Below are 13,120 nucleotides of genomic sequence, written 5' to 3'. Positions count from 1 at the left end.
TCCGAGAACGAGCAAAGTGGTTGGTTACAAATATGAAAGATTCCGAATAAGTTCTCTTCTTTCAAATTCCGCATGGAGCTAGAGTCCGATGATACTACAAAAAATAATCATACTCTTCGTTGAAAAGATCAATTTTTTAGTTTCTGTTTGAATATTTACCTTCTTTTCCTTCTAAGAATTAGGACATGACTTATATTCTTGGTAATTCTTTTTCTTCAAAATCTCTAGTTTCTGTCATCTGAAGTCTTTCCAGTCAATCAACTCAAAAAATCTCCAACCCACTTTGGAATGGCAGAACAGGTGTTAGAAGGCCATAAATAGCCACAATTTCTCATACATCTATATCTATATATATAAAGCAAAAGGCAGAGAATGGTGAAACATTCAAAATACCAGAAAATGCCCTTGGTTAATGCAAACATTAAGAATTTAAATTATTAATTAAATGAGGATAATATGGTAAATTCACACTTTTTCATATTTAAAAAAATTAAAAAAAAAAGAAAAAGCAGATAATGGATCCTATTTTTATGGAACACAACTACCCATTATCTTTTTTAATTCTAAAATAAATTTACTTATTTTTTTTTAAAAACCTCTCGCAAGCGCGGAAGCGCGTGCAGAGAGGCTAGTATATATAAAGCAAAAGGCAGAGAATGGTGAAACATTCAAAATACCAGAAAATGACATTGGTTAATGCAAACATTAAGAATTGAAATTATTAATTAAATGAGGATAATATGGTAAATTCACAATTTTTCATATTAAAAAAATTAAAATTAAAAGAAAATTCAGATAATGGATCCTATTTTTATGGAACACAACTATCCATTATCTTTTTTAATTCTAAAATAAATTTAAATTTTTTAAAAAAAGGCCTCTCGCAGGCGCAGAAGCACATGCAGAGAGGCTAGTGTATATAAAAAGAGTGTAGTTGAAACCTACAGACGACAATGGAAGAAGGAAGCTCTGTCCCATAGTGGTGATCCGTGGAGTAAACTAGAACCCATAGAATCAAAATCTTTTTCTCTTTATGAAAGGGTATGCGATTATATTTGTTCTCTAGGGCACAAGCTCTTTTGCCATTCTCACCAGGAAAAGGGAAAATGAAAAAGAGATTTGAAGTCGTATACTTACCCCAACCCAACTGGCTGGTCTCACATTTGTCATACATAAGATTAAATGTAACCACTAATGAACTGATCCCTTTATTTTTTATTTTTTTATATTCCAATTGCCTCTGCATCACATGGAAATCTTAGGATTTATTTACATCAAACTGCCTCTAACAGTCAGAAGAAGAAGAAGAGAAAACAGAAGGATCTAGCCGGAGCTTACAAGTAATTAAATTAAACTAGAGTTAATTTAGTTAAAGTCAGGGGAAGAAAACATGTTTATGGCACCATTCCAAATTGACTGCCCCCTCGAATTGCACAAGGGCAATATGCTCTCCTCCTGCGACTCTAAAGCAGGCAAAACACTGGTGTTGGAAGGACATGTAAAAGGGTTATTGTGCATTCCATTGTACAAGATCCTCTTAAGATTGTCACTGTTTGTCTGCACTGGAAGAAGGTTCCTTATGTCATTCTTCTCACTTTCTTCATTATGTCCATTTAAATTCTTTTCCACCAGCTCTTTGAATATTGAGGATTGAAGGAGGAGCCCAAGTGCTGTTGGGGAAGATGATGACTTGGTGCAAGGGCTGATGGGCATAGGCTGCTTCTGCTGCCTTTGGAATATGTCACGATTTCTCGAGGTGTCTATGTCATCTACTGGGAAAGAGTTGGGTTGGAACATGGACATCTGCTTTCCTTCCTTGCTTGGGATGCTGTTAGAGGAGGCTGGCATGGGCAGAGACTCTGTGTTTAGTTTTGGTTCCTGAGAACCAAGAGAATTGGCTCCTGGTCTCAGCCATCTGATGTATGTGCTCAAGTCAAAGTTGGTCACTGCATTTATGCCTCTGTATTCTATTGCTGCAATGTCATAGGCATGAGCAGCCTCTTCCTGGGTGCCTGTGATGAAATGAAAGAAGCCTTATAAGGTTTTCTCACTCAGCAGCAGAAGGAGCAAACAGATTTAAGGAGCTTGAATTGAAACTCACCGTAAGTGCCAAGGTAGAGGTACTTGTTTCCAAACACTCTCCCTATTCTTGCTTCCCATCTCCCATTGTGATGGTGCCTGCAGTTTCCACAACAGTTCAGCCTTAGAAATTTGGAATGAATTGTTTAAACTTGTAAAGTTCAAATATTTAAGTTGTTTACCTTGCAACTCCTCTGTATTTGGATACACCTCTTGAAAAGCCACTGCTCCTTCTATAAACAAAACAAAATGGGATCATTGATGCGAACTTTTTACAGAAAAGTTTTGAAGAGCCAGGAGATGAAATTTACCTTCTCAGAGAGGCTAAATATTCTTCCTTGGATAATGTGTTCATTATCTCAATTTCATTCTCATAATCAGGCACCTGAAAAGTAAAATATAGAACAAGTTTTAGAAGATATTGATCTGTTTCATTCATTCCTCTGAAAAGCAAAGAACTTTCAAGTCATCATGTCTGATAATCATACCGGAAAATTGGTAAAAGTTGATGTTCCCCAGTACTTTAGTGCTGCCAAATCATAAGCCCTTGCAGCAGATTCTTCTTCATCATAAGCCCCTGTTGGATTTTTCAGAAAAAATGTTAGCTTCTCTCTAAACTGAGACCGAAGTAAGTGGTTTTAATCTGGCATGCAACTACTTACCAAGATAAACTGCTCCATCCAAGCAATTAATCAAATCCAATGCAGAACCAGAAAGAAAAAGAAGACCATGTAAGTGATACACAAGATTAAGAAAAGTGAAAAAAGTGTACAAATGGAACAAGTGATTTATATGTTTATCTACCTTGCTTTCCCTTCTTCCTTTGTGTTGGGTTCCAAGAACCTTTATCCCATAAATGAGCTTCATATCTTCCTGTCCATCGATGCCTGCATATATAATTGCTCAAAATTAAGCTTAAACACTTTAACAAAACCAAAAAAATAAGCAAATTGTCAACATGAACACAAGATATCAGACCTGCTGACTCCGCGAAATCTGGAACTTCTCTTCACAGTTGTGGTCGTAGCAACGGTAGATTGACCAGCCTGCTGCGCCTGCTGTTGTGGTCTTTGATCACCTTGCTGTTGATCACTGCAGCCTGCAGGTGCAACAACAGCAGACGAATCTCTGCGCCGTCTCTTGACACACTTGTTAACCAAAGCATCAACTTCTATAATGCACAATGGACGCCTTCCTTGGCTCAGTTCAGATTTTACACTAGTCAGATGATCCATATCTCTATCTTTTCCTATGTCAACACCAAACAACAAAAGACAATTGGTTTCAAGTGGTTTGCTGTTGGAAAACTGAATGCACTTATATACATGTTCCATTACTTGTTTTATGCTTAGTTTGTTTCTGAGTTTCGATGAGTTCGGTGCCAATTTGAGACAAATATGAGTGTCAGCAGGAACTCTGGCCGACTTCAGGGTCTGATTAGAGCATCACTATAATTCTTTCTTTAACTCCATCATCCATGTACTGGTTTAGGCAGAATTGACACTTTCACCATCCCTTTTTTTTTTTTTTTTTCTTTTTCGGACAGAAGATTAATTTCATTGGTAACTCTTCGTCATAATCTAGGCACACAAATTAATTTGACATATTAAAACATTCAAGCCATTCAAGAGAAGACGCTAAGGCTGACCATGTCAAATTCGATTTGTGTGACAAAATATATATTAATTCATGTTAAATCTTTTGCCTTTATTGGTTGTTTTTCTTAAATTCAAAAAAAAAAAAAAAAAAAGAAAAAAGAAAAAAAAAGGGAACAAATGCTAATAATTTTTGGCGGATCATAGTGGACAAGCAGCACACAAGACAAGTTGATTTTGGCTTCTACGAGATGAAATAATATCCCAAATGCCTTATGTTTTGTTTTCTGGGATAAGGAGTTGCATTACCAAACCTGTCGTTTGTGTGGCTATACGACAACAGACGATATGCAACTTTTGTGGTGTAGTGCTTTTACCTTCGGTTTTGCCGTCCAATATTTAAGACTTGAATATGTTTGATATGTCCACTTGTATGAATGGCAAACGTGTCCATTTCCTATTGGTAGATTTGTAGGTGATTAAAATGTGTGGAGTTGCTTTCCATGCACCACGTTAATCCCTATACATGGGTTCGAACCTTCTGATGCTTCCAGACTCATGTTAATTAATTGGCACTTTAAGATTAATTCATCATTCTTGATCTTCATTAAATGTTAACACTTCCTAATCAATCCTCTTCTTTTTTAAAAAAATTTAATTTTTTGACAATGACGATATTCTAAATTATTTTGAAAAGATGGTTTGTACTCGAGTGTAATAGAGCATACACATTTGCATCCTCTCCCTTTTTGTTTTGCATCATTATTAAACCTTCGTCCCTTTTTTTTTTTTTTTCCTTCTTTAAATCTATTTTTCCCAAACAACCGAAAAAGAAGAAGAAAGTAATTGAGAAAAATAGGGACATGTAATGTAACAAGGACAGCAAACGTTGGCAACATTTGATTTCCTCCCTCACGCACACACGGCCTAAGTAATCTTCTTCTACCCTCAAGTACAAATACATATGGATTGGGCCGTTTTGTACTATTTGTGTTTGCAAACAAAAACAAAAGTCCATGGTGGCAGAAAAAAAGGGGGAAAATGCCTAGCAAGGTTTGCCAACAAAGCAGTCAAGAGCACCGGAAAACTTTGTGAGCTTTGCGACATAGGTTCCCGGCTTGAAGGGCATCAAATCCATCTTTGCTGGGTGCTTGCTCTTTCCGGATCCAGATTGAACAAAGACTGCTCCATTCATCATCAAATCTCCCTCTGATCTCCATTCCCAGTTCTTCCACTCTGCCTCTGCTGTGTGGTCCCTCTTGGTCACCTATATAATTTGGAATTCAGAATTCAACAATGGCACATATATATAATCTCTCGTTGCTATTTGAATCATATTTATTGACTACTTTTCTCAACTCAACTTTTAAAATAGATAAAATTGTTGTACTTAAGTAATATTAATTTAATAGAAAATATTAGTTACCTCTTTGGCGCCTTGATTTGGAGGAGCAATGAACCTGTTACCCTGGCTGATGATGGTAGGGTTCATGCTGCCGCCGATGGCATACATGAGCCAGTGGGTGTAGTCGTTGTTCACCACATGGAAGAATCCGTGCCGGCACCTTGGCATCCTCTGCACCAATCCCTGACCAAAGTGGTTGAAGGCCACCGTGATTTGCATGATCTTGTCTTGAGTGTAGCTGTTGCTGGCACCGAACAACATCACCTGCATCCATACATGCATGTGACATTATTACAATGGATTCCAAACCTCTGTATTTAGTTGGTTGAGCTTAATAAATAAATTAAGTACAGTACGTACGTCATTGTGGTGAGTGAAGTGGGAGTTGGAGATGGTGATAGCTGTGGAACCCATGATAGCGTCTATGAGCCCATCCGCGCAGTTTTCCATGGAAACGTGGTCAATCCAAACGTTGGAGGAGCCAAAGATGGAGATGCCATCGCCATCACTCTTGGTCCTCCTGCCAATATGGTCGACAGAGTCTCTGATCATGCCACCTTGTTTCGGCACAATCTTTTTGATGTGAAGGTTGGTGATGATCACATTCTTCACAAACTGGAGGGTAATGCCAGCGCCGTTGTGTATGTTAACGTTGGCTCCCCTACCATCAATGGTCTTGTCACTAGTCACAAGCAGCTCTTGCTGCAGCCTAATCACCATGTTGCGTGCAAAGATGATCCAAAGAGGCCCTTTCTGAATCACTGCGTGACGCAGGGTTCCAGGTTTTGGGTTTACCAAGTCCAAGTCAGAGGGATCAGTCACCACATAAATAGGGCCGGCCTTTCCGCCGGTGGTCTTTTTGCCGAAGCCTTGGACGCAGTCGGCGAGCCTCTTGCGGTTCTTGGCCCAGTTTTTGTCACACCTCCAGCATGCATCCATTGGGTTGGTGGCCATGCATGGACCATTGTACTTCTTGTTGCCCCTCAAGTGCCTTCTTGTGCCATTTTGCTTCATCAAAAGCCTGCATATATACATCTATCTAATGTCAGCGGTAACAAAAACATGCATTCACATGCATTAAACTCATATAAAAATATATGTATAAATATGTATGTACCACATAATCAAGCAAGTGTTAAGTGTTGACCAATTAATGATCTAGATTTACAAGATAATTAGACCTACTCGCCAACATTAGAATTGAACTCCTCGGTGACTTGCTCAGGATCTGTTTCAAAAGATTGCATGGCCTCTTTTTTGGCTTCTTCGGCTCGTTGTTTCCAGTAGATATCTAACTGTACTTCCTCTTGATCAGTTCCATCGGTATCGCTGGCAATAACTAGAGCAAAGGACAAGAAAAAGAAGAAGAGAAAGAAATACGATTTGTTAATTGTTGCCATTGTTATCTCATGCACCCGCAGTGAGATTAACTACTGGTTTGATGATCTAATCTTCCCTGTTATTTTCTTGTTTTGCAGTCCCCCACCCCTTGCAACGAGCAAACTGTACTTGAGCGAGGCCCAGGTTGCTCCCGATAGATCGAGACCTAGCCAAGCCAAGGCAACAGATTGAATCGGCCACAAGAGAATCACCGGCTCATCAATTGCTTTGTCTTGGGGAGGGGAGGGGGGTGTCTTTCATAATATAAGATAAGACTCGCTTAAATAAGGCATGCATGCATGCAGCTAATTAAGCCTCTATTTTTAACATATGGCGGGAAGTGTGGGGAACCAATCCCACGCCTTTTGAAATGTTCTTTCTTGCACAGAAGACCATGCATGGAAAATAAAAGAGCCAAATATATCTGTGTGGTTGTCAGAATTATCCGCTCAACACAAAGAATATCAAACCTTGGGACTTTTTGCTTTCCTTAAATTTCCCCCCTTTTCACCAAGTCAATGTCTCTTCGATTTGAAAATGAAAGGCTTACACATGTACATGGTAGTAAATAAAGTATATATTAATTCTTTCTTATTTTTATTAGTTGAAAACTTGAAATTTAACTGAAATAGAAAGGGTTTGAAAAGAGAAATATTGCATGCTAGAAGCATGATTAATTAATTTGAATTTGCTTCCAACCAGATGAAAGATCTGTTTTGGCTGTTATCATAGTAGATTATAGAGAAAAACATACTTCTCGCTGCCATATATTGTTCGGTAAATTTAGTTCCCCTTATTAATTTTACGTTCAAAAATCATTCAAAGGATGCCAACATTGTATAAAATAAAAAAAACAAAAAAGGATATGCCATAAACGTTTAGAGCCAAGAACCTTGAATTGAGATTGTTCAACTTATTGGCATGCAAAATTTCCCACTTCAAGGGCTTGTCGACGAGAAACTCTAGTCCCTCTCTCTCAAAAAATATTCCTAGAGCCATTTTTATTTTGAGGGAGAAGGAAGCCGCTATTCTTTCTCTCTTCTCCCCTTTCCCGTCTTCTCTTCCTCCTTTTTGCTCTTCCCCATTTTCGAAGACATAAGAATTTTCCTATATGTCTTCATTTTGTTATTATTTTCTTCCAACCATCACAGGTGGTTGCGTCTCAACGTCGGATCTGCACTTGCATTTCGGTGTCAAATCTCCACCAACATCTATTTTGCCCTTTTTTATGTTTGGAATAAGTCGCAGAGACTCTTTGAGTTCTCTGTGTAGTTTTCACATCTCCTTTAGTAAGAGCTTTTCACCTCTCCTTTGTGAGAGCTTTCATCTCTCTCTCTCTCTCTCTCTCTCTCTCTCTCTCTCTCTCTCTCTCTCTCTCTCTCTCTCTCTCTCCGGAGAGAAAACTTCATCCTTTCAGTATTAGCTACATCTCCTTGAGATCATTTACTGACTTCGACATCAGAGAGCCCTTACCGAACACCACACCAGTGTTCTCCAATTGACTGAAGGAAACCTTATGCCACAAAGATGAGATTACACTTAATCTCTAGGCAATAGAAGCAATAATTAAAACCTTAAGCTTAAAACAAAATCTAACCCAAATATCTTTAGGCCTAAAAGGATTGAAGCCCATAGATACTTCTACAAACTACTAGAGAGAGAGTAGAGAATTCTTTATATCTTTGTACCATTACCTTGAGCAAAGCTCAAGGTTGATCACCCTTGGAGGGCCTTCACCAAATGATTCTTCAAAAGATAGCCACCCAAATGTTTGGCCTCTAACTTCATATACACCAAAGGAAGAGGATGGAGGAGGAGATGAAGAACCACAAGGAGGTGGAGGTGCTAGTACCCCTCCTAGTGGTGGCCAGCCATGGTGGATGGGAGGGAGGAGCTTGGTGTTGCCTCCTTAACCTCCAATCATCCAAAACCCTAGAGAAAGATGATGTTCATCTCTATCTCTATATAGGCTAGGCATTTCAAGCTAGGTCACCCATGACCCATATCACTTGAAATGACCTGTGTGGGTTATCAAGCAAGTCAAAACCCACCATCTATACCATATGGCCGAAATTCCTTGCTTATTGGGCTTCATCTTTTAAGTTGTCATGTACAACTCATCTCATGATAGCCTAATTGGTCTAAGACCAATGGGCCTTAAACCTCTAAAACTAATTTTAAGCCCAATATAAGTACCGAGCATTGATTATTTAATTAATCTCTATTAACTAATTAATCTTTGTTATTCATCTCCTAATTAATTTTTCATATCTTACCTTTATAGGTGTGTGATCCGTTAGATTCTAATCGGTGAGGCAGTGAGTGATTCAGACTCTTCCATAATCAATTGTGAATTAAAATCCCTTTTAATTCTCCCTATTATGAGGACATAGTTATGGCATATCCTCAGGACTTCCACAAATCGTGAGTGATGTCTAGCAACAAGTCACGGTTACCCAAGCCAATATCGAATAAGGTGGAAAACCTATTTATTTGGAATTACAATGTAATACGATCCTTCTTTAAAACACAATGCTCTTGGTCACATCATTAGGGCATGGAAAACATGTCAAGCCCCTAATGTGAACTCTAAGCTTATATGACTCATACAAGTATGATGGTAATCATCATTCTCAATCATTCCTAATGCTTCGACAGAAGACTTGTCAGAGCATTCTCATTCTTTACTGAAGGTAGAGATCCCTTATTTTACACTCACCTACCTTTATGGATTGATCATGAACCTCAATCATACAATATGGTCATGCCCCAAAAAGCACAACATTTTAGTAGATCTAAGATCCGCGGCGCTTCCACAAGACAACTGTGGTGAAACAGGTGGAGGACTAATTTACATGATTGCAACTATGGAGATCTTGTTTGACATGCAAGTAAAATTTCCATTCAAGATCCCCGGTTAATCGCGCTTAATGTATTCACTCCATAGTGAACACCTTTACACTTATCTTAATGTCTCAGCACAAACAACTTGAGACCAATCATCCTCCCAATTGAGCATATATAGTGTATACCAGTCTTTGTATATTGTCAATGCCCAGTTGAAGAAACGGCTCAAGTTGTCAAAGTAGATAACAACATGGTAGATGTTCATAGTACACTGGCAGGGCCCATAGCATGAACACTTCCTTGAAGAACTTTGATATAGGAAACCTAAAGCCCAAGGAAAAGTAGAACGGACGGAACGTGATCACTATCACGTTCGAGTCGTTCGGATTTGCTTAGTCCATGTCATTAGACGAGGGCTTCACCAACTTAACATGCACATCCGCGGGGGGGTGGGGGGTATCGCCACCATTCCATTGTGCCTCATCAAGGACACAGTGTAAGTTGGGCACGAACCTGTTTTTGTGAGCAGAAGAACCCCAAGCAAATACAAAAGCGCTTGTGAAGCAGATGATCAACTTCCTTCGTCAGAAGACATGGTAGCTGAGCAACTACAAAAAGGAAGAAGCTAGTTAGAATAACAAGGCAATTCACAAATCAAAACCGCAAGATCGTAATTTGTGGCAAGAGAAATTGGTTGTTTTGATGTGTTTAGTGTTAGTTTTGTACGAAATCGGCCCTAAAGGTGATTTGGAGCTAAACGGAGCAAAATATGGTGAAAATGAGCAAAGAATGAGAATAATCAAATAGTAGATCTCGTTTGGCAATTGCTAAAGGCGTCGATTTTCACAAAGTGGAATGCCAATTACATATGATCTGTTTGTCAATTGCATTTCCAACAAGATGTGGATGTGCTATAGCAAAATAAGGAAGTTCTTTTGTATTGGCTAAGGTGCGAGTTGACATGATGAAGGTGTTGGAGTGCAAGCTGGCATGTGGGTTTTCCCCAAGTGGCTTTAAGAATTTAATTAGTTTAGGTTATCTATTTAATTTTCCTTACCTTCTTCAATGAGGACTTGTTGTCCAAGTTAGGTTAGGTTTTTTAATTAATTCTTTTCCTATTCTTTTTGGGTGTGGGAAGTATATAAGGGGGCTTAGCATATTGTTCAAGGGTCGGGAGAAAAAGCACCAACTCACACATATTTACTTTTTTAGGTGTTCATAGCCTTCAAGATTTGCTAGAGGAGGAGTTCAACTGCAGTGGATTCATCTACGAGTTTTTTCTATCTTAATTCAAACTTCGTATTTTATGTTCATAAATATATTATTTGTTTCTAAGATGGCTATGGGTAACTAAATTCTTTGCTAGGGATCCGATGTAACATAACATGATGATTCTATGTTATTGAGTTAATTTCTTATTTTTAATCAAATTATGTTCGTTGTTTCATTCATTATTATAATTGTGATCTTGATACTTGTAATTGCCCATTATAGATATTTTGGATTGTCTAAGATAAGATTGGGTGAGGAGTTCATCCCTAATCCTTTGTGCACTATGAATGAATGAGTTTTTGTTAAAGCCGGGGTTCAAGCTAAGACAATTCTTGGTTCTTGATTGTTCTTCTTGAACTTAATGGGTTCTCGATTAGATTTGGCTATGGGGTTCATTACTCAGGTTTAACTGAGAATAATTGGTGACACCGCAACCGAACAAATCATCATAATAAAGAAAGAACGAACCTTAGGAATTGAATTGGAATTTTATTATCAAAATTAACTCGATACATAGAATAGGATTGTTATGGTGAACTCGAAGTACTAGTATGAAGGGAATATTGTGGGAATGGTGTTGTGTAGAGATTTCTAAAAACTCTACAACCAAAACTTTGAGAGTATAAATCACCCAGCATGCCATATCTAATATGAAATCAAAGTAAGAGCAGAAACATTAAATAAACTAGGGATTCATGCAAGTTTCATTTGGTCCCAATCTTTATAAGTCTATAAAAGTGTCCACCAAAGACTCTCAAAATCCTATTTGAGAGAAAGATAAGATGTTCATATCCTTGGAGCGAATCTTGACACCAAGAATGACGTTCAAGTAGAGGGAGTGGTCCCTTTGTTGTTGGCTCTCCCTTTGATGTTGATTCTCCACCTTGTAGCTAGGTACAAAGATATGCACCTCCCCAAAGCTCTTCACCAAGGATTGAATGGGATGAGAGAATGAGTAGACAACAAGTGAAGAGTGGTGCTAGCACCTTCACTTGATGTGATAGATTCAAGGGGTTAGGGAGAGAGAGCTTGATGTTTTCTCTCTTCCAATTTCACCAACTTGAAAAACCCTAGGATATACACACTTATAGGATCAAAAATGTCACAAGAGTGCCAAAATGGTCCCCAAGCCCTAGTGTAGCCACACACCCACCACCCCCCCACCACAACGCCCCCTTTTTTGTGTGTCATCTTTTGCTATCTTGGTCCAACACATTAATCCTATAATATGTCACATATGTGCCTAAGTTCATATGGTTAAATCATTTTTGAATTTCCAAGTCATATAGGACCTTTAATTAAAGTTTCATAACTTTAATTGAATAATTAAATTAATCTAATCAATTTAATTACTCTAGTGACTTGACTAATTCAATCACTCACTTGTCTAACAAGTGTTGGTCCCGGTCATCCCTAGTTGACCATGTCAAGTGTCGGGTCAATCGTTTGACATTTGACATTTGACATTTGACTTTGATCTTTGACTTTCACATTGACTTTGACCAAGTCACAAAATCATTCATTCTCTTCATAATTTCCCATATCAATTCCTTTTCGGTGTGCAATCTTATAGGTTCTAATTAGTGTGGCAGTGGGTATGAATGATTCACTCTGAATCAAGTGTGAATTGTATCCCTCCATACAATTCTCCCTATTGGCGAGGCTAATTATAATTAGTCCTTACAAGGCTTCCACAAGCCATGAGTGACACCTAACATATGTCATGGCTACCCAAGCTAAAAAGAATTCATTTAGAGAACCTAGTCAGTTTGTGATTACAATGCAATTCGATCCTTCTCTAATTCAATACTCTATGTCATATTCTTGGGATATGGTAAACTTGTGTCAAAATCCCTAATATGACATCTCTTGATTATATGATTCAATTTGATGAAATTGTAAACGTTCTTATTTCAATTTCCATCCAATACTTTGGTCAAAGATTCACGAATCATATCTTTAGAGTATTCTATCTTCTTACTAAGAGGAGAGATTCTTTGTTGTACATTCATTTGTCACTGCGTACACACTGAAAATTCTGAAGAACACCTTTAAGTCACATCATTTTGATACGACCGTATAGTGCTCTAAAAAAGAAACAACATATACACAAGACAACTGTGATGTCTCAGGTCTAAGGATTAATTTGCATTATCACAACTTAGAATTCTTTGTTTGACACTTGTGAGTAATACTTCCATACAAGAATTCTAGAGTTGATCGCATTCAGTAGACTCCATCTTCTATAGAGCATCTATACATTTGTCTCAATGTCTCTACACAAACGACTTGAGACTAGTCATCTCCCCAATTAAACAAACATAATCTATACTAGTCTTTGCGGGTCACCATTGTCCAATTGGTGATCCTATGATTAGGAACATTTTAGGATATGATATTTATATATATGGAAAGGTCTCTTGCATCTAACTTCTTTAGATAACTTTCCATTTATATCTTAATCCATGGACTTGTTACTTTGTGTACGTTATGTATCTAAAGCAACCTTCTTGCCCCTTTACTACTATATATTATTTTCTTA

At 38.0% G+C, this 13,120-nt stretch overlaps 2 protein-coding genes across 2 annotated transcripts; both read right to left on the bottom strand.

Annotated features, from left to right (window-relative positions):
• On the bottom strand, positions 1,366-8,513 carry LOC18794032 (AP2-like ethylene-responsive transcription factor At1g79700). Its single transcript, XM_020556490.1, has 10 exons — positions 8,479-8,513; positions 8,335-8,391; positions 3,058-3,093; positions 2,884-2,966; positions 2,742-2,750; positions 2,568-2,656; positions 2,391-2,464; positions 2,262-2,312; positions 2,102-2,178; positions 1,366-2,012 (listed from the first exon to the last, which is right to left on the bottom strand). Exons 1-10 carry the CDS (start codon positions 8,511-8,513, stop codon positions 1,366-1,368), a joined length of 1,158 nt encoding a protein of 385 aa, XP_020412079.1.
• LOC18790684 (probable pectate lyase 3) lies at positions 4,288-6,692 on the bottom strand. The gene is made up of 4 exons (XM_007227640.2): positions 6,265-6,692; positions 5,440-6,100; positions 5,101-5,343; positions 4,288-4,941 (listed from the first exon to the last, which is right to left on the bottom strand). Exons 1-4 carry the CDS (start codon positions 6,477-6,479, stop codon positions 4,720-4,722), a joined length of 1,341 nt encoding a protein of 446 aa, XP_007227702.1. The 5' UTR covers positions 6,480-6,692; the 3' UTR covers positions 4,288-4,719.

This window comes from Prunus persica, chromosome G1 (assembly GCF_000346465.2).
Source record: "Prunus persica cultivar Lovell chromosome G1, Prunus_persica_NCBIv2, whole genome shotgun sequence".
In the NCBI taxonomy this organism is placed as follows: domain Eukaryota; kingdom Viridiplantae; phylum Streptophyta; class Magnoliopsida; order Rosales; family Rosaceae; genus Prunus; species Prunus persica.
This window is presented reverse-complemented; position numbering and strand designations above follow the sequence as displayed.